Below are 25,829 nucleotides of genomic sequence, written 5' to 3'. Positions count from 1 at the left end.
TGTGACTGTGTGTAGGTGCTGGTGCGGCTGTTCTCCGGCAGGAGGCCGCTGCTCTTCTCCTTCCAGGCCTCCCTGCCGCGCCTGCCGGTGCCAGCCCTGCACAGCACCGTCACACGGGTACCACCTCCTACACACACCCTACACACACCCTATACACACACCCTACACACACCCACTACTCACACCTACACCCTACACACACCCTATACACACCCTACACACCTACATCCTGCCGGTGCCGGCCCTGCACAGCACCGTCACACGGGTACCACCTCCACCACACACCCTACACACACCCTATACACACAGCCACTACACACACCCACTACACACACCTACACCCTACACACACCCACTACACACACCCACTACACCCACCTACACCCTACACACACACTACACACACCCACTACACACACCCACTACACACAGCCACTACACACACCCACTACACACACCCTACACACACCCTATACACACCCACTACACACACCTACACCCTACACACACCCACTACACACACCCACTACACACACCCACTACACACACCCACTACACACACCTACACCCTACACACACCCTACACACACCCCTACACACACCCACTACACACACCCACTACACACACCTACACCCTACACACACCCTACACACTTCCTACACACCTACATCCTGCCGGTGCCGGCCCTGCACAGCACCGTCACACGGGTACCACTCACACCCCTACACACACCCTACACACACCCCTACACACACCCACTACACACACCCACTACACACACCTACACCCTACACACACCCTACACACACCCTCTACACACACCCTACACCCCCTACATCCTACGCACCCCCCCTCCCCTACACACACCCCTACACCCCCCTACTCCCTCTCCCCGCGTGTCTCTCTCCCCGCGTGTCTCTCTCCCCGCGTGTCTCTCTCCCCGCGTGTCTCTCTCCCCGCGTGTCTCTCTCCCCGTGTCTCTCACCGTGTCTTTCACCGTGTGTCTCTCTCTCCCCGCGTGTCTCTCTCCCCGCGTGTGTCTCTCTCACCGTGTGTGTCTCTTTCACCGTGTGTCTCTCTCTCCCCGCGTGTCTCTCTCCCCATGTCTCTCACCGTGTGTGTCTCTTTCACCGTGTGTCTCTCTCTCCCCGCGTGTCTCTCTCCCCGTGTCTCTCACCGTGTGTGTCTCTCTCCCCGTGTGTCTCTCTCTCCCCGTGTGTCTCTCTCCCCGTGTGTCTCTCTCCCCACGTGTCTCTCTCCCCACGTGTCTCTCTCCCCGTGTCTCTCCCAGTGCCTGGAGTCGATGAGACCCCTCATGAACGAAGACTCTTTCTCCCCGTGTGTCTCTCTCCCCGTGTGTCTCTCTCCCCGTGTGTGTCTCTCTCCCCGTGTGTGTCTCTCACCGCGTGTCTCTCACCGCGTGTCTCTCACCGCGTGTCTCTCACCGCGTGTCTCTCACCGCGTGTCTCTCACCGCGTGTCTCTCACCGTGTGTCTCTCTCCCCGTGTGTCTCTCTCCCCGTGTGTCTCCCTCCCCGTGTGTCTCCCTGTGTCTCTCTCCCTGTGTGTCTCTCTCCCTGTGTGTCTCTCTCCCTGTGTGTCTCTCTCACCGCGTGTCTCTCAACGCGTGTCTCTCTCCCCGTGTGTCTCCTCGTGTGTCTCTCTCTCCCCGTGTGTCTCTCTCCCCGTGTCTCTCTCCCCGTGTGTCTCTCTCCCCACGTGTCTCTCTCCCCGTGTCTCTCCCAGTGCCTGGAGTCGATGAGACCCCTCATGAACGAAGACTCTTTCTCCCCGTGTGTGTCTCTCTCCCCGTGTGTGTCTCTCTCCCCGTGTGTCTCTCTCCCCGTGTGTCTCTCTCACCGCGTGTCTCTCACCGCGTGTCTCTCACCCCGTGTCTCTCACCGCGTGTCTCACCGCGTGTCTCTCACCGCGTCTCTCACCGCGTGTCTCTCACCGCGTGTCTCTCACCGCGTGTCTCTCACCGCGTGTCTCTCACCGCGTGTCTCTCACCGCGTGTCTCTCACCGCGTGTCTCTCTCCCCGTGTGTCTCTCTCCCCGTGTGTCTCTCTCCCCGTGTGTCTCCCTCCCCGTGTGTCTCCCTGTGTCTCTCTCCCTGTGTGTCTCTCTCACCGCGTGTCTCTCAACGCGTGTCTCTCTCCCCGTGTATCTCTCTCCCCGTGTGTCTCTCTCTCCCCGTGTGTCTCTCTCCCCGTGTCTCTCTCCCCGTGTGTCTCTCTCCCCACGTGTCTCTCTCCCCGTGTCTCTCCCAGTGCCTGGAGTCGATGAGACCCCTCATGAACGAAGACTCTTTCTCCCCGTGTGTGTCTCTCTCCCCGTGTGTGTCTCTCCCCGTGTGTCTCTCTCACCGCGTGTCTCTCACCGCGTGTCTCTCACCCCGTGTCTCTCACCGCGTGTCTCACCGCGTGTCTCTCACCGCGTCTCTCACCGCGTGTCTCTCACCGCGTGTCTCTCACCGCGTGTCTCTCACCGCGTGTCTCTCACCGTGTGTCTCTCTCCCCGTGTGTCTCTCTCCCCGTGTGTCTCCCTCCCCGTGTGTCTCCCTGTGTCTCTCTCCCTGTGTGTCTCTCTCCCTGTGTGTCTCTCTCACCGCGTGTCTCTCAACGCGTGTCTCTCTCCCCGTGTCTCTCTCCCCGTGTCTCTCCCCGTGTCTCTCCCCGTGTGTCTCTCTCTCCCCGTGTGTCTCTCCCAGTGCCTGGAGTCGATGAGGCCCCTCATGAACGAAGACTCTTTCTCCCAGCTTGAGTCTCTCTCTCAAGACTTTGAGTCCGGACTCGGACGGAGACTGCAGCGGTACCTCGTCCTCAAGTCCTGGTGGGCGAGCAACTACGTGAGACTCGCACGGGGGAGACGCACGGGGGAGACACGGGGGGGAGACGCACGGGGGAGACGCGGGGGGAGACGCACGGGGGAGACGCACGGGGGAGACACGGGGGGGAGACGCACGGGGGAGACGCGGGGGGAGACGCACGGGGGAGACGCACGGGGGAGACACGGGGGAGACACGGGGGAGACACGGGGGAGACACGGGGGAGACACGGGGGAGACACGGGGGAGACACGGGGGAGACACGGGGGAGACACGGGGGAGACACGGGGGGAGACACGGGGGGGAGACATGGGGGGAGACACGGGGGGAGACACGGGGGAGACACGGGGAGAGACACGGGGGGAGACACGGGGGAGACACGGGGGGGGCAGGCGGGGGAGACGCAGGGGAGACACGCGGGGGAGACGCACGGGGGAGACGCACGGGGGAGACACGGGGGAGACACGGGGGAGACACGGGGGAGACACGGGGGAGACACGGGGGAGACACGGGGGAGACACGGGGGGAGACACGGGGGGGAGACATGGGGGGAGACACGGGGGGAGACACGGGGGAGACACGGGGAGAGACACTGGGGGAGACACGGGGGGAGACACGGGGGAGACACGGGGGGGGCAGGCGGGGGAGACGCAGGGGAGACACGCGGGGGAGACGCACGGGGGAGACGCACGGGGGAGACACGGGGGGGAGACATGGGGGAGACACGGGGGAGACACGGGGGGAGACACGGGGGAGACACGGGGGAGACACGGGGGAGACACGGGGGGAGACACGGGGGGGAGACATGGGGGAGACACGGGGGAGACACGGGGAGAGACATGGGGGGAGACACGGGGGGAGACACGGGGGAGACACGGGGAGAGACACGGGGGGAGAGACACTGGGGGAGACACGGGGGGAGACACGGGGGAGACACGGGGGAGACACGGGGGGGGCAGGCGGGGGAGACACGGGGGGAGACATGGGGGAGACACGGGGGAGACACGGGGGGGGCAGGCGGGGGAGACGCAGGGGAGACACGCGGGGGAGACGCACGGGGGAGACGCACGGGGGAGACACGGGGGGGAGACATGGGGGAGACACGGGGAGAGACACGGGGGGAGACACGGGGGAGACACGGGGGAGACACGGGGGGGGCAGGCGGGGGAGACGCAGGGGAGACACGGGGGGAGACACGGGGGGGGAGACACGGGGGAGACACGGGGGGGGCAGGCGGGGGAGACACGCGGGGGAGACGCACGGGGGAGACGCAGGGGAGACACGCGGGGGAGACACGGGGGGAGACACGGGGAGAGACACGGGGAGAGACACGGGGGGAGACACGGGGGGAGACACGGGGGGAGACACGGGGGGAGACACGGGGGGAGACACGGGGAGAGAGACACGGGGGGAGACACGGGGGGGGACACGGGGAGAGAGACACGGAGACACAGGGGAGACACGGAGACACGTCGACACAAACATGGAGACACGGAGGTGAAGACATGAGGGCGAGTGGGTGGGTGACTACATGGGTGGCTATGTGTGTGGGTGACTGTGTGGGTGACTCGGTGGGTGACTCTGTGGGTGACTCTGTGGGTGCAGGTGAGTGACTGGTGGGAGGAGTATATTTACCTGCGGTCGAGGGAGCCCCTGATGGTGAACAGCAACTACTACGCCATGGTGAACCATCACCATCACCACCACCACCATCGCCACCGTCACCACTACTATCATTACCACCTTCATCACCACCACCACCATCAGCAACTACTACGCCATGGTGAACCATCACCATCACCACCACCACCATCGCCACCGTCACCACTACTATCATTACCACCTTCACCACCACCACCACCATCAGCAACTACTACGCCATGGTGAACCAGCGTCACCACCACCACCATCGCCACCGTCACCACTACTATCATTACCACCTTCACCACCACCACCACCATCAGCAACTACTACGCCATGGTGAACCATCACCATCACCACCATCGCCACCGTCACCACTACTATCATTACCACCTTCATCACCACCACCACCATCAGCAACTACTACGCCATGGTGAACCAGCGTCACCACCACCACCATCGCCACCGTCACCACTACTATCATTACCACCTTCACCACCACCACCACCATCAGCAACTACTACGCCATGGTGAACCAGCGTCACCATCACCACCATCGCCACCGTCACCACTACTATCATTACCACCTTCACCACCACCACCACCATCAGCAACTACTACGCCATGGTGAACCAGCGTCACCACCACCACCGTCACCACTACTATCATTACCACCTTCACCACCACCACCACCATCAGCAACTACTACGCCATGGTGAACCAGCGTCACCATCACCACCATCGCCACCGTCACCACTACTATCATTACCACCTTCACCACCACCACCACCATCAGCAACTACTACGCCATGGTGAACCAGCGTCACCACCACCACCATCGCCACCGTCACCACTACTATCATTACCACCTTCACCACCATCACCACCATCACCACCATCAGCAACTACTACGCCATGGTGAACCAGCGTCACCACCACCACCACCACCGTCACCACTACTATCATTACCACCTTCACCACCACCACCATCAGCAACTACTACGCCATGGTAACCAGCGTCACCACCACCACCGTCACCACTACTATCATTACCACCTTCACCACCACCACCATCAGCAACTACTACGCCATGGTAACCAGCGTCACCACCACCACCGTCACCACTACTATCATTACCACCTTCACCACCACCACCATCAGCAACTACTACGCCATGGTGAACCAGCGTCACCACCACCACCATCGCCACCGTCACCACTACTATCATTACCACCTTCACCACCATCACCACCACCACCATCAGCAACTACTACGCCATGGTGAACCAGCGTCACCACCACCACCACCACCGTCACCACTACTATCATTACCACCTTCACCACCACCACCATCAGCAACTACTACGCCATGGTGAACCAGCGTCACCACCACCACCGTCACCACTACTATCATTACCACCTTCACCACCACCACCACCATCACCACCATCAGCAACTACTACGCCATGGTGAACCACCATCACCATCACCGTCACCATCACTACTATCATTACCACCTTCACCACCATCACCACCAACAGCAACTACTACGCCATGGTGACCACCAGCGTCACCACCATTGCCATCACCACTATCACCATCACCGTCACCACCACCATCACCAGCACCACTATCATTACCACCATCACCACCATCATCATCGTCATTAGCATCACCGTCACCATCACCACCATTATCACCAGCACCACTATCATTACCACCACCATCATCATCGTCATTAGCATCACCATCACCTCCACCACCACCATCACAACCATCACCACCATCACCACCACAATTGCCCATCACCATCATCACCCTCATCATCCCCACCACCATCACCACCACCACCACCATCGTCACCACCACCACCATCACCACCACCACCGTCACCACCACCACCGTCACCACCACCGTCACCGTCACCACCACCGTCACCACCACCGTCACCACCACCGTCACCACCACCACCATCCTCACCACCACCATCGCCAGCCCCACCCGTGCGCATGCTGCGGGCTGGCGGAGTGCGGAGCGCGAGGATTTCCGTCGGAGCGGACCCGCACGTGCCCCACCCCCCCCCCCCCCCCCCCAGGACTTCCTGTACGTGACGCCCACGCACGTGCAAGCGGCACGTGCCGGGAACCTGCTGCACGCCGTCATGCTGTACCGGCGGAGGCTCGACCGCGGGGACATCAAACCGGTAAGATGCACCGCCGCCAACGCTACCACCACCAACACCACCACTTACACCACTACACGTACACCAACACCACCAACACCACCAACACCACCACCAAGACCACCACCACGTACATCGCCACTAACACCACGTACACCACCACCACCACGTACACCACCACCACCACGTACACCACCACCACGTACACCACCACCACATACACCACCACCACGTACACCACCACCACGTACACCACCACCACCTTCACCAACACCACGTACACCACCATCATGTACACCACCGCCACCACGTACACCACCACCACGTACACCACCACCACCACGTACACCACCACCACGTACACCACCACGTACACCACCATCATGTACACCACCGCCACCACGTACACCACCATCACATACACCACCATCATGTACACCACCGCCACCACGTACACCACCACCACCACGTACACCACCACCACCACATACACCACCACGTACACCACCACCACATACACCACCATCATGTACACCACCACCACCACGTACACCACCACATACACCACCTCCACATACACCACCACCACATACACCACCACCACCACCTACACCAACACCACGTACACCACCACCACCACCTACACCAACACCACGTACACCACCACCACCACCTACACCAACACCACATACACCACCACCACCACCTACACCAACACCACGTACATGCGTGTCTCCGTGTCTCTCTCTCCCCGTGTCTCTGTGTCTCCGTGTCTCCTCTCCCCGTGTGTCTCTCTCCCCGTGTCTCTCTCTCCCCGTGTCTCTCTCTCCCCGTGTCTCTGTGTCTCCGTGTCTCCTCTCCCCGTGTGTCTCTCTCCCCGTGTCTCTCTCTCCCCGTGTCTCTCTCTCCCCGTGTCTCTGTGTCTCCGTGTCTCTCTCCCCGTGTCTCTCTCTCCCCGTGTCTCTCTCACCGTGTCTCTCTCACCGTGTCTCTCTCCCCGTGTCTCTCTCACCGTGTCTCTCTCACCGTGTCTCTCTCACCGTGTCTCTCTCACCATGTCTCTCTCTCCCCGTGTCTCTCTCCCCGTGTCTCTCTCCCCGTGTCTCTCTCCCCGTGTCTCTCTCCCCGTGTCTCTCTCCCCGTGTCTCTCTCACCGTGTCTCTCTCTCCCCGTGTCTCTCTCTCCCCGTGTCTCTCTCACCGTGTCTCTCTCACCGTGTCTCTCTCTCCCCGTGTCTCTCTCACCGTGTCTCTCTCCCCGTGTCTCTCTCCCCGTGTCTCTCTCCCCGTGTCTCTCTCGCCGTGTCTCTCTCGCCGTGTCTCTCTCACCGTGTCTCTCTCCCCGTGTCTCTCTCACCGTGTCTCTCTCTCACCGTGTCTCTCTCCCCGTGTCTCTCTCCCCGTGTCTCTCTCCCCGTGTCTCGTCTCCCCGTGTCTCTCTCCCCGTGTCTCTCTCACCGTGTCTCTCTCTCCCCGTGTCTCTCTCTCCCCGTGTCTCTCTCACCGTGTCTCTCTCACCGTGTCTCTCTCTCCCCGTGTCTCTCTCACCGTGTCTCTCTCCCCGTGTCTCTCTCCCCGTGTCTCTCTCCCCGTGTCTCGTCTCCCCGTGTCTCTCTCCCCGTGTCTCTCTCCCCGTGTCTCTCTCGCCGTGTCTCTCTCACCGTGTCTCTCTCTCCCCGTGTCTCTCTCACCGTGTCTCTCTCTCACCGTGTCTCTCTCTCCCCGTGTCTCTCTCTCCCCGTGTCTCTCTCTCCCCGTGTCTCTCTCCCCGTGTCTCTCTCCCCGTGTCTCGTCTCCCCGTGTCTCTCTCCCCGTGTCTCTCTCCCCGTGTCTCTCTCGCCGTATCTCTCTCACCGTGTCTCTCTCACCGTGTCTCTCTCACCCCGTGTCTCTCTCCCCGTGTCTCTCTCTCCCCGTGTCTCTCTCCCCGTGTCTCTCTCCCCGTGTCTCTCTCCCCGTGTCTCTCTCCCCGTGTCTCTCTCCCCGTGTCTCTCTCGCCGTGTCTCTCTCACCGTGTCTCTCTCACCGTGTCTCTCTCACCCCGTGTCTCTCTCACCGTGTCTCTCTCACCGTGTCTCTCTCACCGTGTCTCTCTCACCGTGTCTCTCTCTCCCCGTGTCTCTCTCTCCCCGTGTCTCTCTCCCCGTGTCTCTCTCCCCGTGTCTCTCTCGCCGTGTCTCTCTCACCGTGTCTCTCTCACCGTGTCTCTCTCACCCCGTGTCTCTCTCCCCGTGTCTCTCTCTCCCCGTGTCTCTCTCCCCGTGTCTCTCTCCCCGTGTCTCTCTCCCCGTGTCTCTCTCCCCGTGTCTCTCTCCCCGTGTCTCTCTCGCCGTGTCTCTCTCACCGTGTCTCTCTCACCGTGTCTCTCTCACCCCGTGTCTCTCTCACCGTGTCTCTCTCACCGTGTCTCTCTCACCGTGTCTCTCTCACCGTGTCTCTCTCTCCCCGTGTCTCTCTCTCCCCGTGTCTCTCTCACCGTGTCTCTCTCTCACCGTGTCTCTCTCTCCCCGTGTCTCTCTCCCCGTGTCTCTCTCCCCGTGTCTCGTCTCCCCGTGTCTCTCTCCCCGTGTCTCTCTCACCGTGTCTCTCTCTCCCCGTGTCTCTCTCTCCCCGTGTCTCTCTCTCCCCGTGTCTCTCTCCCCGTGTCTCTCTCCCCGTGTCTCTCTCCCCGTGTCTCGTCTCCCCGTGTCTCTCTCACCGTGTCTCTCTCTCACCGTGTCTCTCTCTCCCCGTGTCTCTCTCACCGTGTCTCTCTCTCCCCGTGTCTCTCTCTCCCCGTGTCTCTCTCCCCGTGTCTCTCTCACCGTGTCTCTCTCGCCGTGTCTCTCTCACCGTGTCTCTCTCACCGTGTCTCTCTCACCGTGTCTCTCTCCCCGTGTCTCTCTCACTGTGTCTCTCTCTCCCCGTGTCTCTCTCCCCGTGTCTCTCTCACCGTGTCTCTCTCTCCCCGTGTCTCTCTCTCCCCGTGTCTCTCTCTCGCCGTGTCTCTCTCGCCGTGTCTCTCTCACCGTGTCTCTCTCACCGTGTCTCTCTCACCGTGTCTCTCTCACCGTGTCTCTCTCACCGTGTCTCTCTCTCCCCGTGTCTCTCTCCCCGTGTCTCTCTCGCCGTGTCTCTCTCGCCGTGTCTCTCTCGCCGTGTCTCTCTCCCCGTGTCTCTCTCACCGTGTCTCTCTCACCGTGTCTCTCTCCCCGTGTCTCTCTCACCGTGTCTCTCTCGCCGTGTCTCTCTCGCCGTGTCTCTCTCGCCGTGTCTCTCTCACCGTGTCTCTCTCACCGTGTCTCTCTCCCCGTGTCTCTCTCACCGTGTCTCTCTCACCGTGTCTCTCTCACCGTGTCTCTCTCACCGTGTCTCTCTCACCGTGTCTCTTTCACCGTGTCTCTCTCACCCCGTGTCTCTCTCCCCGTGTCTCTCTCGCCGTGTCTCTCTCACCGTGTCTCTCTCACCGTGTCTCTCTCCCCGTGTCTCGTCTCCCCGTGTCTCAGCTGATGCTGCAAGGCGCCGTGCCCATGTGCTCTGCTCAGTATGAGAGGATGTTCAACACAACCAGAATCCCTGGAGTGGAAACAGGTGAGCCGCTCACCCCCTCGCTCGCCCACTCACCCACTCGCTCGCCCACTCACTCGCTCGCCCACTCACTCGCTCGCCCACTCACTCGCTCGCCCACCCACCCGCTCACCAACATACTCGCTCACCAACCCACTCGCTCGCTCGCTCACCCACCCGTTCGCTCACGCACTCACCCACTCGCTCACCCACCCGCTCGCCCACCCACTCGCTCACCCACCCACTCGCTCACCCACCCACTCGCTCACCCACCCACTCGCTCACCCACCCGCTCGCCCACCCACTCGCTCACCCACCCACCCGCTCGCCCACCCACTCGCTCACCCACCCACTCGCTCACCCACCCACTCGCTCACCCACCCACTCGCTCACCCACCCGCTCGCCCACCCACTCGCTCACCCACCCACCCGCTCACCCACCCACCGCTCACCCACCCACCTGCTCGCTCACCAACTCGCTCACCCACCCACCTGCTCGCTCACCAACTCGCTCGCTCACCAACTCGCTCGCTCACCCACTCACCCACCCCCTCACCCACCCCCTCACCCACCCACCCGCCCACCCACCCGCTCACCCACTCGCTCACCCACCCACCCACCCCCTCACCCACCCACCCGCCCACCCACCCGCTCACCCACCCGCTCACCCACCCACCCACCCCCTCACCCACCCCCTCACCCACCCTCTCCTCACCCTCTCCTCACCAGACACGATCCAGCACCTGCGTGACAGCCGCCACGTGTGTGTGCTGCACCCACTCACCCGCTCACCCACCCACCTGCTCACCCACCCACTCGCTCACCCACCCACTCGCTCACCAACTCGCTCGCTCACCCACTCGCTCACCCACCCACTCGCTCGCCCACCCACTCGCTCACCAACTCGCTCGCTCACCCACTCACTCGCTCACCCACCCACTCGCTCACCCACCCACTCGCTCACCAACTCGCTCGCTCACCCACTCACTCGCCCGCCCACCCACTCGCTCACGCACTCGCTCACTCACCAACTCGCTCGCTCACCCACTCACTCGCTCGCCCACCCACTCGCTCACCAACTCGCTCGCTCACCCACTCACTCGCCCGCCCACCCACTCGCTCACGCACTCGCTCACTCACCAACATACTCGCTCACCCACCCCCTCACCCACCCGCTCACCCACCCCCTCACCCACCCACCCCCTCACCCACTCACCCACCCACCCCCTCACCCACCCACCCCCTCACCCACCCACCCACCCACCCCCTCACCCACCCACCCACCCACCCCCTCACCCACCCCCTCACCCACCCCCTCACCCACCCACCCCCTCACCCACTCACCCACCCACCCGCTCACCCACTCACCCACCCACCCCCTCACCCACCCCCTCACCCACCCTCCCCCTCACCCCCTCCTCACCAGACACGATCCAGCACCTGCGTGACAGCCGCCACGTGTGTGTGCTGCATGCCGGCCGCTACTTCCGCCTGCGTCTGTACCACGACGGGCGCCTGCTGGGCGCTCGAGAGCTGCAGCAGCAGGTGCAGGCCATCCTGGACGACCGCTCGCAGCCTCGGCCCGGGGAGAGGCACCTCGCCGCACTCACCGCGGGCCCACGGTGAGGTGGTGGTGGTGGTGGTGAGCGTGGTGGTGAGCGTGGTGGGGTGGTGGGGTGGTGGTGGTGGTGAGCGTGGTGGGGTGGTGGTGGTGGTGTGGTGGTGATGGCCATCCTGGACGACCGCTCGCAGCCTCGGCCCGGGGAGAGGCACCTCGCCGCACTCACCGCGGGCCCACGGTGAGGTGGTGGTGGTGGTGGTGAGCGTGGTGGTGAGCGTGGTGGGGTGGTGGGGTGGTGGTGGTGGTGAGCGTGGTGGGGTGGTGGTGGTGGTGTGGTGGTGATGGCCATCCTGGACGACCGCTCGCAGCCTCGGCCCGGGGAGAGGCACCTCGCCGCACTCACCGCGGGCCCACGCTGAGGTGGTGGTGGTGGTGGTGAGCGTGGTGGTGAGCGTGGTGGGGTGGTGGGGTGGTGGTGGTGGTGAGCGTGGTGGGGTGGTGGTGGTGGTGTGGTGGTGATGGCCATCCTGGACGACCGCTCGCAGCCTCGGCCCGGGGAGAGGCACCTCGCCGCACTCACCGCGGGCCCACGGTGAGCGTGGTGAGGTGGTGGTGAGCGTGGTGGTGAGTGTGGTGGGGTGGTGGTGGTGGTGGGGTGGTGGTGGTGGGGTGGTGGTGGTGTTAAGGTGGTGGTGAGCGTGGTGGTGAGCGTGGTGGGGTGGTGGTGGGGTGGTGGGTTGGTGGGGGTGGTGGGGTGGTGGGGTGGTGGGGTGGTGGTGGTGAGCGTGGTGGTGAGCGTGGTGGGGTGGTGGTGGTGGTGGGGTGGTGGGGTGGTGGTGGTGTTGAGGTGGCGGTTGGGGGGGGGAGGAGGGGGCTACATGGGGACATGTTGGTGAGGAGCAGGAGATGGGGAGATGCGTGGGAGACGCTGGGAGGAGCAGGAGACTCCTCGAGACTCCTAGAGACTCCCAGAGACTCCTCGAGACTCCTAGAGACTCCTAGAGACTCCTCGAGACTCCTCGAGACTCCTAGAGACTCCCAGAGACTCCTCGAGACTCCTAGAGACTCCTAGAGACTCCTCGAGACTCCTAGAGACTCCCAGAGACTCTTCGAGACTCCTAGAGACTCCTAGAGACTCCTAGAGACTCCTCGAGACTCCTAGAGACTCCCAGAGACTCCTCGAGACTCCTAGAGACTCCTAGAGACTCCTCGAGACTCCTCGAGACTCCTAGAGACTCCCAGAGACTCCTCGAGACTCCTCGAGACTCCTAGAGACTCCTCGAGACTCCTAGAGACTCCCAGAGACTCCTCGAGACTCCTAGAGACTCCTAGAGACTCCTCGAGACTCCTAGAGACTCCTAGAGACTCCTCGAGACTCCTAGAGACTCCTCCAGACTCCTAGAGACTCCTAGAGACTCCTCGAGACTCCTAGAGACTCCCAGAGACTCCTCGAGACTCCTAGAGACTCCTAGAGACTCCTCGAGACTCCTAGAGACTCCTAGAGACTCCTAGAGACTCCTCGAGACTCCTAGAGACTCCTCGAGACTCCTCGAGACTCCTAGAGACTCCCAGAGACTCCTCGAGACTCCTCGAGACTCCTAGAGACTCCTAGAGACTCCTCGAGACTCCTAGAGACTCCTCGAGACTCCTAGAGACTCCTAGAGACTCCTCGAGACTCCTAGAGACTCCTCGAGACTCCTCGAGACTCCTAGAGACTCCTCGAGACTCCTAGAGACTCCCAGAGACTCCCAGAGACTCCTCGAGACTCCTCGAGACTCATAGAGACTCCTAGAGACTCCTCGAGACTCCTAGAGACTCCTAGAGACTCCTCGAGACTCCTAGAGACTCCTCGAGACTCCTAGAGACTCCTAGAGACTCCCCGAGACTCCTAGAGACTCCCAGAGACTCCCAGAGACTCCTCGAGACTCCTAGAGACTCCTAGAGACTCCTCGAGACTCCTAGAGACTCCTAGAGACTCCTAGAGACTCCTAGAGACTCCTAGAGACTCCTCGAGACTCCTAGAGACTCCTCCAGACTCCTAGAGACTCCTAGAGACTCCTCGAGACTCCTAGAGACTCCCAGAGACTCCTCGAGACTCCTAGAGACTCCTAGAGACTCCTCGAGACTCCTAGAGACTCCTAGAGACTCCTAGAGACTCCTCGAGACTCCTAGAGACTCCTCGAGACTCCTCGAGACTCCTAGAGACTCCCAGAGACTCCTCGAGACTCCTCGAGACTCCTAGAGACTCCTAGAGACTCCTCGAGACTCCTAGAGACTCCTCGAGACTCCTAGAGACTCCTAGAGACTCCTCGAGACTCCTAGAGACTCCTCGAGACTCCTCGAGACTCCTAGAGACTCCTCGAGACTCCTAGAGACTCCCAGAGACTCCCAGAGACTCCCAGAGACTCCTCGAGACTCCTCGAGACTCCTAGAGACTCCTCGAGACTCCTAGAGACTCCTAGAGACTCCTCGAGACTCCTAGAGACTCCTCGAGACTCCTAGAGACTCCTAGAGACTCCTCGAGACTCCTAGAGACTCCCAGAGACTCCTCGAGACTCCTAGAGACTCCTAGAGACTCCTCGAGACTCCTAGAGACTCCTAGAGACTCCTAGAGACTCCTCGAGACTCCTAGAGACTCCTCGAGACTCCTCGAGACTCCTAGAGACTCCCAGAGACTCCCAGAGACTCCTCGAGACTCCTCGAGACTCCTCGAGACTCCTAGAGACTCCTAGAGACTCCTAGAGACTCCTAGAGACTCCTCGAGACTCCTAGAGACTCCTCGAGACTCCTCGAGACTCCTAGAGACTCCTCGAGACTCCTAGAGACTCCCAGAGACTCCCAGAGACTCCTCGAGACTCCTCGAGACTCCTAGAGACTCCTAGAGACTCCTCGAGACTCCTAGAGACTCCTAGAGACTCCTCGAGACTCCTAGAGACTCCTCGAGACTCCTAGAGACTCCTAGAGACTCCTAGAGACTCTTCGAGACTCCTAGAGACTCCTAGAGACTCCTAGAGACTCCCAGAGACTCCTAGAGACTCCTCGAGACTCCTAGAGACTCCTCGAGACTCCTAGAGACTCCCAGAGTCTCCCAGAGACTCCTCGAGACTCCTCGAGACTCCTAGAGACTCCTTGAGACTCCTAGAGACTCCCAGAGACTCCTAGAGACTCCTCGAGACTCCTTGAGACTCCTAGAGACTCCTTGAGACTCCTAGAGACTCCTCGAGACTCCTCGAGACTCCTCGAGACTCCTCGAGACTCCTAGAGACTCCTAGAGACTCCTCGAGACTCCTAGAGACTCCCAGAGACTCCCAGAGACTCCTCGAGACTCCTCGAGACTCCTCGAGACTCCTCGAGACTCCTCGAGACTCCTCGAGACTCCTCGAGACTCCTAGAGACTCCTAGAGACTCCTAGAGACTCCTCGAGACTCCTCGAGACTCCTCGAGACTCCTCGAGACTCCTAGAGACTCCTTGAGACTCCCCCGCCGTGCCCCCCCCCCCCGCCCCCCAGCACGGCGTGGGCGCGAGCGCGCGAGTCGCTCCTGCGCTCGTCCCCGCGTTCGCGGGCGGCGCTGGAGGCGGTGGAGCGGGGAGCCTTCTTCCTGTCGCTCGACACGGAGTCGCACGGCTACCAGCCGCTCGAGGACCAGGGGGGAGAGTCGCCCTCCTCGCTCGACCGCTACGCCAAGAGCCTGCTGCACGGCAACTGTGACGACCGGTGAGCCGGCTCGGCTCGCTCTCCGCGCTCCGCTCGCTCGCTGAGTCAACCGCCCACTCGCTCGCTCACAAATTGAGTCACCCGCTCGCTCGCTCACTCACAAATTGAGTCGCCCGCTCGCTCGCTCACTAATTGAGTCGCTCGCTCGCTCACAAATTTAGTCACTCGCTCGCTCGCTCACTCTCTCACGAATTGAGTCGCTCGCTTGAAAATTGAGTCACCCACCCACTCGCTCGCTCACAAATTGAGTCACCCACTCGCTCGCTCACAAATTGTGTCGCCCACTCGCTCGCTCACAAATTGAGTCGCCCTCCTCGCTCGACCGCTACGCCAAGAGCCTGCTGCACGGAAACTGTGACGACCGGTGAGCCGGCTCGCCCCGCTCTCCGCTCGCTCGCTGAGTCAACCGCTCGCTCACTCGCTCACGAATTGAGTCACCCGCTCGCTCACGAATTGAGTCACCCGCTCGCTCGCTCACTCACAAATTGAGTCGCCCGCTCACTCGCTCACTAATTGAATCACTCGCTCGCTCACAAATTGAGTCACCCGCTCGCTCACAAATTGAGTCACCCACTTGCTCGCTCACGAATTGAGTCACCGACCCGCTCGCTCACTTGCCCGCTCGATCTCGAATTGAGTCACCCGCTCACTCACAAATTGAGTCACTCACTCACGAATTGAGTCACCCGCTCACTCACTCACGAATTGAGTCACCCGCTCACTCACTCACGAATTGAGTCACCCGCTCACTCACTCACGAATTGAGTCACCCGCTCACTCACGAATTGAGTCACCCGCTCACTCACTCACGAATTGAGTCACCTGCTCACTCACTCACGAATTGAGTCACCCGCTCACTCACTCACGAATTGAGTCACCCGCTCACTCACTCACGAATTGAGTCACCCGCTCACTCACTCACGAATTGAGTCACCCGCTCACTCCCTCACGAATTGAGTCACCCGCTCACTCACTCACGAATTGAGTCACCCGCTCACTCACTCACGAATTGAGTCACCCGCTCACGAATTGAGTCACTCGCTCGCTCACAAATTGAGTCGCCCACTCGCTCGCTCACGAATTGAGTCACCCGCTCGCTCACTAGTTGAGTCACCCGCTCACTCACAAATTGAGTCGCCCGCTCACTCGCTCACTAATTGAGTCACTCGCTCGCTCGCTCACAAATTGAGTCACCCACTCTCTCGCAAATTGAGTCACTCGCTCGCTCACTAGTTGAGTCACTCGCTCGCTCACTAGTTGAGTCACCCGCTCACTCACAAATTGAGTCGCCCGCTCACTCGCTCACGAATTGAGTCACTCGCTCGCTCACTCACAAATTGAGTCACCCACTCTCTCGCGAATTGAGTCACCCGCTCGCTCACTAGTTGAGTCACCCGCTCGCTCACTAGTTGAGTCACCCGCTCACTCACAAATTGAGTCGCCCGCTCACTCGCTCACTAATTGAGTCGCTCGCTCGCTCAAATTGAGTCACCCACTCTCTCGCAAATTGAGTCGCTCGCTCACTAGTTGAGTCACTCGCTCGCTCACTAGTTGAGTCACCCGCTCACTCACAAATTGAGTCGCCCGCTCACTCGCTCACGAATTGAGTCACTCGCTCGCTCACTCACAAATTGAGTCACCCACTCTCGCGAATTGAGTCACCCGCTCGCTCACTAGTTGAGTCACCCGCTCACTCACAAATTGAGTCACCCGCTCGCTCACTCTTGTAACTCAATTCTAACCCACTTCCCAATGTGGTATTGACTGCAAACTTCGTATACCCCTCCCCCATGTCTCTGTGGGTGAGTGTGAGTGAGTGTCACTCACCCCCCGCTCACCCTCCCCCGTGTCTCTGTGGGTGAGTGTGAGTGAGTGTGTCACTCACCCCCCGCTCACCCTCCCCCATGTCTCTGTGGGTGAGTGTGAGTGAGTGTCACTCACCCCCCGCTCACCCTCCCCCGTGTCTCTGTGGGTGAGTGTGAGTGAGTGTGTCACTCACCCCCCGCTCACCCTCCCCCGTGTCTCTGTGGGTGAGTGTGAGTGAGTGTGTCACTCACCCCCCGCTCACCCTCCCCCGTGTCTCTGTGGGTGAGTGTGAGTGAGTGTGTCACTCACCCCCGTGTCTCTGTGGGTGAGTGAGTGTGTCACTCCCGTGTCTCTGTGGGTGAGTGTGAATGAGTGTGTCACCCCCGTGTCTCTGTGGGTGAGTGAGTGTGTCACTCCCGTGTCTCTGTGGGTGAGTGTGAATGAGTGTGTCACCCCCGTGTCTCTGTGGGTGAGTGAGTGTGTCACTCCCGTGTCTCTGTGGGTGAGTGTGTGAGTGTGTCACCCCCGTGTCTCTGTGGGTGAGTGTGAGTGTGTCACCCCCGTGTCTCTGTGGGTGAGTGAGTATGTCACCCCCGTGTCTCTGTGGGTGAGTGTGAGTGTGTCACCCCCGTGTCTCTGTGGGTGAGTGAGTGTGTGAGTGTGTCACCCCCGTGTCTCTGTGGGTGAGTGTGAGTGTGTCACCCCCGTGTCTCTGTGGGTGAATGAGTGTGTGAGTGTGTCACCCCCGTGTCTCTGTGGGTGAGTGAGTGTCACCCCCGTGTCTCTGTGGGTGAGTGTGAGTGTGTCACCCCCGTGTCTCTGTGGGTGAATGAGTGTGTGAGTGTGTCACCCCCGTGTCTCTGTGGGTGAGTGAGTGTCACCCCCGTGTCTCTGTGGGTGAGTGTGAGTGTGTCACCCCCGTGTCTCTGTGGGTGAGTGAGTGAGTGAGTGAGTGGGTGAGTGAGTGACTCACCCCCGTGTCTCTGTGGGTGAGTGAGTGAGTGAGTGGGTGAGTGAGTGACTCACCCCCTCGCTCACCCTCTGTCGCTGCAGCTGGTTTGACAAGTCTTTCACCCTCGTGGTCTACGCCTCCCCCCGTGTCTCTGTGGGTGAGTGTGAGTGTGTGTGTCACCCCCGTGTCTCTGTGGGTGAGTGTGTGTGTCACCCCCGTGTCTCTGTGGGTGAGTGAGTGAGTGTGTGAATGTCTATGTGGGTGAGTGAGTGAGTGGGTGAGTGAGTGAGTGAGTGACTCACCCCCTCGCTCACCCTCTGTCGCTGCAGCTGGTTTGACAAGTCGTTCACCCTCGTGGTCTACGCCAACGGCAAGATGGGGCTCAACGCGGAACACTCGTGGGCTGACGCCCCCATCGTGGGGCACCTGTGGGAGGTGAGCACTGTACACGTGCACTGTACGCGTACTGTACGCGTGCACTGTACGTGCGCACTGTACGCACGTACAGTGCAGGGTTCTCTCGTTATTCGCGACGAGGGAAACGCCCCCATCGTGGGACACCTGTGGGAGGTGAGCACTGTACGAGTGCACTGTACGTGTGCACTGTACACGTACTGTACGTGTGCACTGTACGCACGCACTGTATGCGCGAATGGGAATTGTCGCGGATGACGACGTTGTCTGTAGGGGAAACTCTGTCCTTGGCCTCTCATGGCTGTGTCACTCCATGGCTGAGCCTCTTGTCACGTTCTCGTTACTGTGTGTGAGTAGGTAAGTGAGTGGGTGTGTGGGTGGGTAAGTGAGTGGGTGGTTGAGTGTGTGTGTGGGAGTGAGTGAGTGGGTGGTTGAGTGTGTGTATCTGTGTGTGGGTGAGTGAGTGGTTGAGTGAGTGAGTGGTTTAGTGAATGGTTGAGTGTGTGGGTGAGTGAGTGGTTGAGTGTGTGTATCTGTAGGTGTGTGTGTATCTGTGTATCTCTGTGTGTGTATCTCTTTGTGGGTGGGTGAGTGTGTGGGTGGTTGAGTGTGTGTGTGAGTGGGTGGGTGGTTGAGTGTGTGAGTGAGTGTGTGTATCTGGGTGAGTGTGTGGGTGGGTGTGTGTGTGTATTTGTGTGTGGGTGAGTGTGTGGGTGGTTGAGTGTGTGTATCTGTGTGTGTGTGAGTGGGTGGTTGAGTGTGTGTATCTGTAGGTGTGTATCTGTGGGTGTGTGTGTGTATCAGTGTGTGGGTGAGTAGTTGAGTGGGTGAGTGAGTGTGTGTATCTGTGTGTGGGTGAGTGAGTGTGTGTATTTGTGTATCTGTGTGTGAGTGTGTGTATGAGTGTCTGTGTATCTATGTATCTGTGTGTGTATCTGTGAGTGTGTGTGTGTATCTGTGTGTGAGTGTGGGTGAGTGGTTGAGTGTGTGTATCTGTGAGTGTGAGTGTGTGTATGAGTGTCTGTGTATCTATGTATCTGTGTGTGTATCTGTGAGTGTGTGTGTGTATCTGTGTGTGGGTGAGTGAGTGTGTGTATTTGTGTATCTGTGTGTGAGTGTGTGTATGAGTGTCTGTGTATCTATGTATCTGTGTGTGTATCTGTGAGTGTGTGTGTGTGTATCTGTGTGTGAGTGTGTGTATCTGTGTGTGTATCTATGTGTGTGTATCTGTGTGTGTGTGGGTGAGTGTGTGGGTGGGTGTGTGTGTGTATTTGTGTGTGGGTGAGTGTGTGGGTGGTTGAGTGTGTGTATCTGTGTGTGTGTGAGTGGGTGGTTGAGTGTGTGTATCTGTAGGTGTGTATCTGTGGGTGTGTGTGTGTATCAGTGTGTGGGTGAGTAGTTGAGTGGGTGAGTGAGTGTGTGTATCTGTGTGTGGGTGAGTGAGTGTGTGTATTTGTGTATCTGTATCTGTGTGTGAGTGTGTGTATGAGTGTCTGTGTATCTATGTGTCTGTGTGTGTATCTGTGAGTGTGTGTGTGTGTATCTGTGTGTGAGTGTGAGTGAGTGGTTGAGTGTGTGTATCTGTGAGTGTGAGTGTGTGTATGAGTGTCTGTGTATCTATGTATCTGTGTGTGTATCTGTGAGTGTGTGTGTGTATCTGTGTGTGGGTGAGTGAGTGTGTGTATTTGTGTATCTGTGTGTGAGTGTGTGTATGAGTGTCTGTGTATCTATGTATCTGTGTGTGAGTGTGTGTATGAGTGTCTGTGTATCTATGTATCTGTGTGTGTATCTGTGAGTGTGTGTGTGTATCTGTGTGTGGGTGAGTGAGTGTGTGTATTTGTGTATCTGTGTGTGAGTGTGTGTATGAGTGTCTGTGTATCTATGTATCTGTGTGTGTATCTGTGAGTGTGTGTGAGTGTGGGTGAGTGGTTGAGTGTGTGTATCTGTGAGTGTGAGTGTGTGTATGAGTGTCTGTGTATCTATGTATCTGTGTGTGTATCTGTGAGTGAGTGTGTGTATCTGTGTGTGGGTGAGTGAGTGTGTGTATTTGTGTATCTGTGTGTGAGTGTGTGTATGAGTGTCTGTGTATCTATGTATCTGTGTGTGTATCTGTGAGTGTGTGTGTGTGTATCTGTGTGTGAGTGTGTGTATCTGTGTGTGTATCTATGTGTGTGTATCTGTGTGTGTGTGGGTGAGTGTGTGGGTGGGTGTGTGTGTGTATTTGTGTGTGGGTGAGTGTGTGGGTGGTTGAGTGTGTGTATCTGTGTGTGTGTGAGTGGGTGGTTGAGTGTGTGTATCTGTAGGTGTGTATCTGTGGGTGTGTGTGTGTATCAGTGTGTGGGTGAGTAGTTGAGTGGGTGAGTGAGTGTGTGTATCTGTGTGTGGGTGAGTGAGTGTGTGTATTTGTGTATCTGTGTGTGAGTGTGTGTATGAGTGTCTGTGTATCTATGTATCTGTGTGTGTATCTGTGAGTGTGTGTGTGTATCTGTGTGTGAGTGTGGGTGAGTGGTTGAGTGTGTGTATCTGTGAGTGTGAGTGTGTGTATGAGTGTCTGTGTATCTATGTATCTGTGTGTGTATCTGTGAGTGAGTGTGTGTATCTGTGTGTGGGTGAGTGAGTGTGTGTGAGTGTGTGTATGAGTGTCTGTGTATCTATGTATCTGTGTGTGTATCTGTGAGTGTGTGTGTGTGTATCTGTGTGTGAGTGTGTGTATCTGTGTGTGTATCTATGTGTGTGTATCTGTGTGTGTGTGGGTGAGTGTGTGGGTGGGTGTGTGTGTGTATTTGTGTGTGGGTGAGTGTGTGGGTGGTTGAGTGTGTGTATCTGTGTGTGTGTGAGTGGGTGGTTGAGTGTGTGTATCTGTAGGTGTGTATCTGTGGGTGTGTGTGTGTATCAGTGTGTGGGTGAGTAGTTGAGTGGGTGAGTGAGTGTGTGTATCTGTGTGTGGGTGAGTGAGTGTGTGTATTTGTGTATCTGTGTGTGAGTGTGTGTATGAGTGTCTGTGTATCTATGTATCTGTGTGTGTATCTGTGAGTGTGTGTGTGTATCTGTGTGTGAGTGTGGGTGAGTGGTTGAGTGTGTGTATCTGTGAGTGTGAGTGTGTGTATGAGTGTCTGTGTATCTATGTATCTGTGTGTGTATCTGTGAGTGAGTGTGTGTATCTGTGTGTGGGTGAGTGAGTGTGTGTATTTGTGTATCTGTGTGTGAGTGTGTGTATGAGTGTCTGTGTATCTATGTATCTGTGTGTGTATCTGTGAGTGTGTGTGTGTATCTGTGTGTGAGTGTGGGTGAGTGGTTGAGTGTGTGTATCTGTGAGTGTGAGTGTGTGTATGAGTGTCTGTGTATCTATGTATCTGTGTGTGTATCTGTGAGTGTGTGTGTGTATCTGTGTGTGGGTGAGTGAGTGTGTGTATTTGTGTATCTGTGTGTGAGTGTGTGTATGAGTGTCTGTGTATCTATGTATCTGTGTGTGTCTGTGTGTGTGTGTGTGTATCTGTGTGTGAGTGTGTGTATCTGTGTGTGTATCTATGTGTGTGTATCTGTGTGTGTGTGTGTGTGTCTGTGTGTGTATCTGTGTGTGTGTGTATCTGTGTGTGTGTGTGTATCTGTGTGTGAGTGTGTGTATCTGTGTGTGAGTGTGTGTATCTGTGTGTGAGTGTGTGTATCTGTGTGTGAGTGTGTGTATCTGTGTGTGAGTGTGTGTATCTGTGTGTGTCTGTGTGTGTGTGTGTGTATCTGTGTGTGAGTGTGTGTATCTGTGTGTGTATCTATGTGTGTGTATCTGTGTGTGTGTGTGTGTGTCTGTGTGTGTATCTGTGTGTGTGTGTATCTGTGTGTGAGTGTGTGTATCTGTGTGTGAGTGTGTGTATCTGTGTGTGAGTGTGTGTATCTGTGTGTGAGTGTGTGTATCTGTGTGTGAGTGTGTGTATCTGTGTGTGAGTGTGTGTATCTGTGTGTGAGTGTGTGTATCTGTGTGTGAGTGTGTGTGTCTGTGTGTGTGTATCTGTATCTGTGTGTATCTGTGTGTATCTGTGTGTGAGTGTGTGTATCTGTGTGTATCTGTGTGTGAGTGTGTGTATCTGTGTGTATCTGTGTGTGAGTGTGTGTATCTGTGTGTATCTGTGTGTATCTGTGTGTGTGTGTATCTGTGTGTGAGTGTGTGTATCTGTGTGTATCTGTGTGTGAGTGTGTGTATCTATGTGTGAGTGTGTGTATCTATGTATCTATGTGTGTATCTATGTATCTGTGTGTGAGTGTGTGTATCTATGTGTGTGTGTCTGTGTGTGTGTGTCTGTGTGTGTCTGTGTGTGTGTGTCTGTGTGTGTCTGTGTGTGTATCTGTGTGTGTGTGTGTGTCTGTGTGTGTATCTGTGTGTGTGTGTGTGTGTCTGTGTGTGTGTGTGTGTGTATCTGTGTGTGTGTGTGTGTGTGTCTGTGTGTGTATCTGTGTGTGTGTATCTGTGTGTGTATCTGTGTGTGTGTGTGTGTGTCTGTGTGTGTATCTGTGTGTGTATCTGTGTGTGTGTGTGTGTGTCTGTGTGTGTATCTGTGTGTGTGTGTATCTGTGTGTGTGTGTGTGTGTCTGTGTGTGTATGTGTGTGTATCTGTGTGTGTGTGTATCTGTGTGTGTGTGTGTGTGTCTGTGTGTGTATCTGTGTGTGTGTGTATCTGTGTGTGTGTGTGTGTCTGTGTGTGTATCTGTGTGTGTGTGTATCTGTGTGTGTGTGTGTGTCTGTGTGTGTATCTGTGTGTGTGTGTATCTGTGTGTGTGTGTGTGTGTGTCTGTGTGTGTATCTGTGTGTGTGTGTATCTGTGTGTGTGTGTGTGTGTGTCTGTGTGTGTATCTGTGTGTGTGTGTGTGTGTCTGTGTGTGTATCTGTGTGTGTGTGTATCTGTGTGTGTGTGTGTGTGTCTGTGTGTGTATCTGTGTGTGTGTGTATCTGTGTGTGTGTGTGTGTGTGTCTGTGTGTGTATCTGTGTGTGTGTGTATCTGTGTGTGTGTGTGTGTGTCTGTGTGTGTATCTGTGTGTGTGTGTATCTGTGTGTGTGTGTATCTGTGTGTCTGTGTGTGTATCTGTGTGTCTGTGTGTGTATCTGTGTGTGTGTGTATCTGTGTGTGTGTGTGTGTGTCTGTGTGTGTATCTGTGTGTGTGTGTATCTGTGTGTGTGTGTGTGTGTCTGTGTGTGTATCTGTGTGTGTGTGTATCTGTGTGTGTGTGTGTGTGTCTGTGTGTGTATCTGTGTGTGTGTGTATCTGTGTGTCTGTGTGTGTATCTGTGTGTCTGTGTGTGTATCTGTGTGTGTGTGTATCTGTGTGTGTGTGTGTGTGTCTGTGTGTGTATCTGTGTGTGTGTGTATCTGTGTGTGTGTGTATCTGTGTGTGTGTGTGTGTGTGTATCTGTGTGTGTGTGTATCTGTGTGTCTGTGTGTGTATCTGTGTGTGTGTGTGTGTCTGTGTGTGTATCTGTGTGTGTGTGTATCTGTGTGTGTGTGTATCTGTGTGTCTGTGTGTGTATCTGTGTGTGTGTGTATCTGTGTGTGTCTGTGTGTGTATCTGTGTGTGTGTGTATCTGTGTGTCTGTGTGTGTATCTGTGTGTGTGTGTATCTGTGTGTGTGTGTGTGTGTCTGTGTGTGTATCTGTGTGTTTGTGTGTGTCTGTGTGTGTATCTGTGTGTGTGTCTGTGTGTGTGTGTGTGTGTCTGTGTGTGTATCTGTGTGTGTGTGTATCTGTGTGTGTGTGTGTGTCTGTGTGTGTATCTGTGTGTGTGTGTATCTGTGTGTGTGTGTATCTGTGTGTCTGTGTGTGTATCTGTGTGTGTGTGTATCTGTGTGTGTGTGTGTGTGTGTCTGTGTGTGTATCTGTGTGTGTGTGTATCTGTGTGTGTGTGTGTGTGTGTGTCTGTGTGTGTATCTGTGTGTGTGTGTATCTGTGTGTGTGTGTGTGTGTCTGTGTGTGTATCTGTGTGTGTGTGTATCTGTGTGTGTGTGTATCTGTGTGTCTGTGTGTGTATCTGTGTGTGTGTGTATCTGTGTGTGTGTGTGTGTGTGTCTGTGTGTGTATCTGTGTGTGTGTGTATCTGTGTGTGTGTGTATCTGTGTGTCTGTGTGTGTATCTGTGTGTGTGTGTATCTGTGTGTGTGTGTGTGTGTCTGTGTGTGTATCTGTGTGTGTGTGTATCTGTGTGTGTGTGTATCTGTGTGTCTGTGTGTGTATCTGTGTGTGTGTGTATCTGTGTGTGTGTGTATCTGTGTGTCTGTGTGTGTATCTGTGTGTGTGTGTATCTGTGTGTGTGTGTGTCTGTGTGTGTATCTGTGTGTGTGTGTATCTGTGTGTGTGTGTATCTGTGTGTCTGTGTGTGTATCTGTGTGTGTGTGTATCTGTGTGTGTGTGTGTCTGTGTGTGTATCTGTGTGTGTGTGTATCTGTGTGTGTGTGTATCTGTGTGTGTGTGTGTGTGTCTGTGTGTGTATCTGTGTGTGTGTGTATCTGTGTGTGTGTGTATCTGTGTGTCTGTGTGTGTATCTGTGTGTGTGTGTATCTGTGTGTGTGTGTGTGTGTATCTGTGTGTGTGTGTATCTGTGTGTGTGTGTATCTGTGTGTCTGTGTGTGTATCTGTGTGTGTGTGTATCTGTGTGTGTGTGTGTGTGTATCTGTGTGTGTGTGTATCTGTGTGTGTGTGTATCTGTGTGTGTGTGTATCTGTGTGTGTGTGTGTGTGTCTGTGTGTGTATCTGTGTGTGTGTGTATCTGTGTGTGTGTGTATCTGTGTGTCTGTGTGTGTATCTGTGTGTGTGTGTATCTGTGTGTGTGTGTGTGTGTCTGTGTGTGTATCTGTGTGTGTGTGTATCTGTGTGTGTGTGTATCTGTGTGTCTGTGTGTGTATCTGTGTGTGTGTGTATCTGTGTGTGTGTGTGTGTGTCTGTGTGTGTATCTGTGTGTGTGTGTATCTGTGTGTGTGTGTATCTGTGTGTCTGTGTGTGTATCTGTGTGTGTGTGTATCTGTGTGTGTGTGTGTGTGTCTGTGTGTGTATCTGTGTGTGTGTGTATCTGTGTGTGTGTGTATCTGTGTGTCTGTGTGTGTATCTGTGTGTGTGTGTATCTGTGTGTGTGTGTATCTGTGTGTCTGTGTGTGTATCTGTGTGTGTGTGTATCTGTGTGTGTGTGTGTCTGTGTGTGTATTTGTGTGTGT

At 56.9% G+C, this 25,829-nt stretch overlaps 1 protein-coding gene across 1 annotated transcript in view; it reads left to right on the top strand.

Moving 5' to 3' along the window:
* The window catches only part of LOC144953985 (carnitine O-palmitoyltransferase 1, liver isoform-like), a gene marked incomplete at its 5' end in the record, with an annotated part of 89,795 nt that overhangs the window by 11,945 nt on the left and 52,021 nt on the right, over positions 1–25,829 (top strand). The window contains 8 exons of the mRNA XM_078884579.1: positions 16–117; positions 2,711–2,848; positions 4,432–4,509; positions 6,562–6,669; positions 10,133–10,217; positions 11,620–11,815; positions 15,264–15,470; positions 18,558–18,663. Coding sequence (XP_078740705.1) covers positions 16–117; positions 2,711–2,848; positions 4,432–4,509; positions 6,562–6,669; positions 10,133–10,217; positions 11,620–11,815; positions 15,264–15,470; positions 18,558–18,663 — 1,020 coding nt within the window. The remainder of the gene's footprint in view (positions 1–15; positions 118–2,710; positions 2,849–4,431; positions 4,510–6,561; positions 6,670–10,132; positions 10,218–11,619; positions 11,816–15,263; positions 15,471–18,557; positions 18,664–25,829) is intronic.

Source organism: Lampetra fluviatilis, unplaced genomic scaffold (assembly GCF_964198595.1).
Source record: "Lampetra fluviatilis unplaced genomic scaffold, kcLamFluv1.1 SCAFFOLD_261, whole genome shotgun sequence".
Classification (NCBI taxonomy): Eukaryota; Metazoa; Chordata; class Hyperoartia; order Petromyzontiformes; family Petromyzontidae; genus Lampetra; species Lampetra fluviatilis.
Note: the sequence above shows the minus strand (reverse complement) of the source record. Positions and strands in the feature narration are given on the sequence as shown.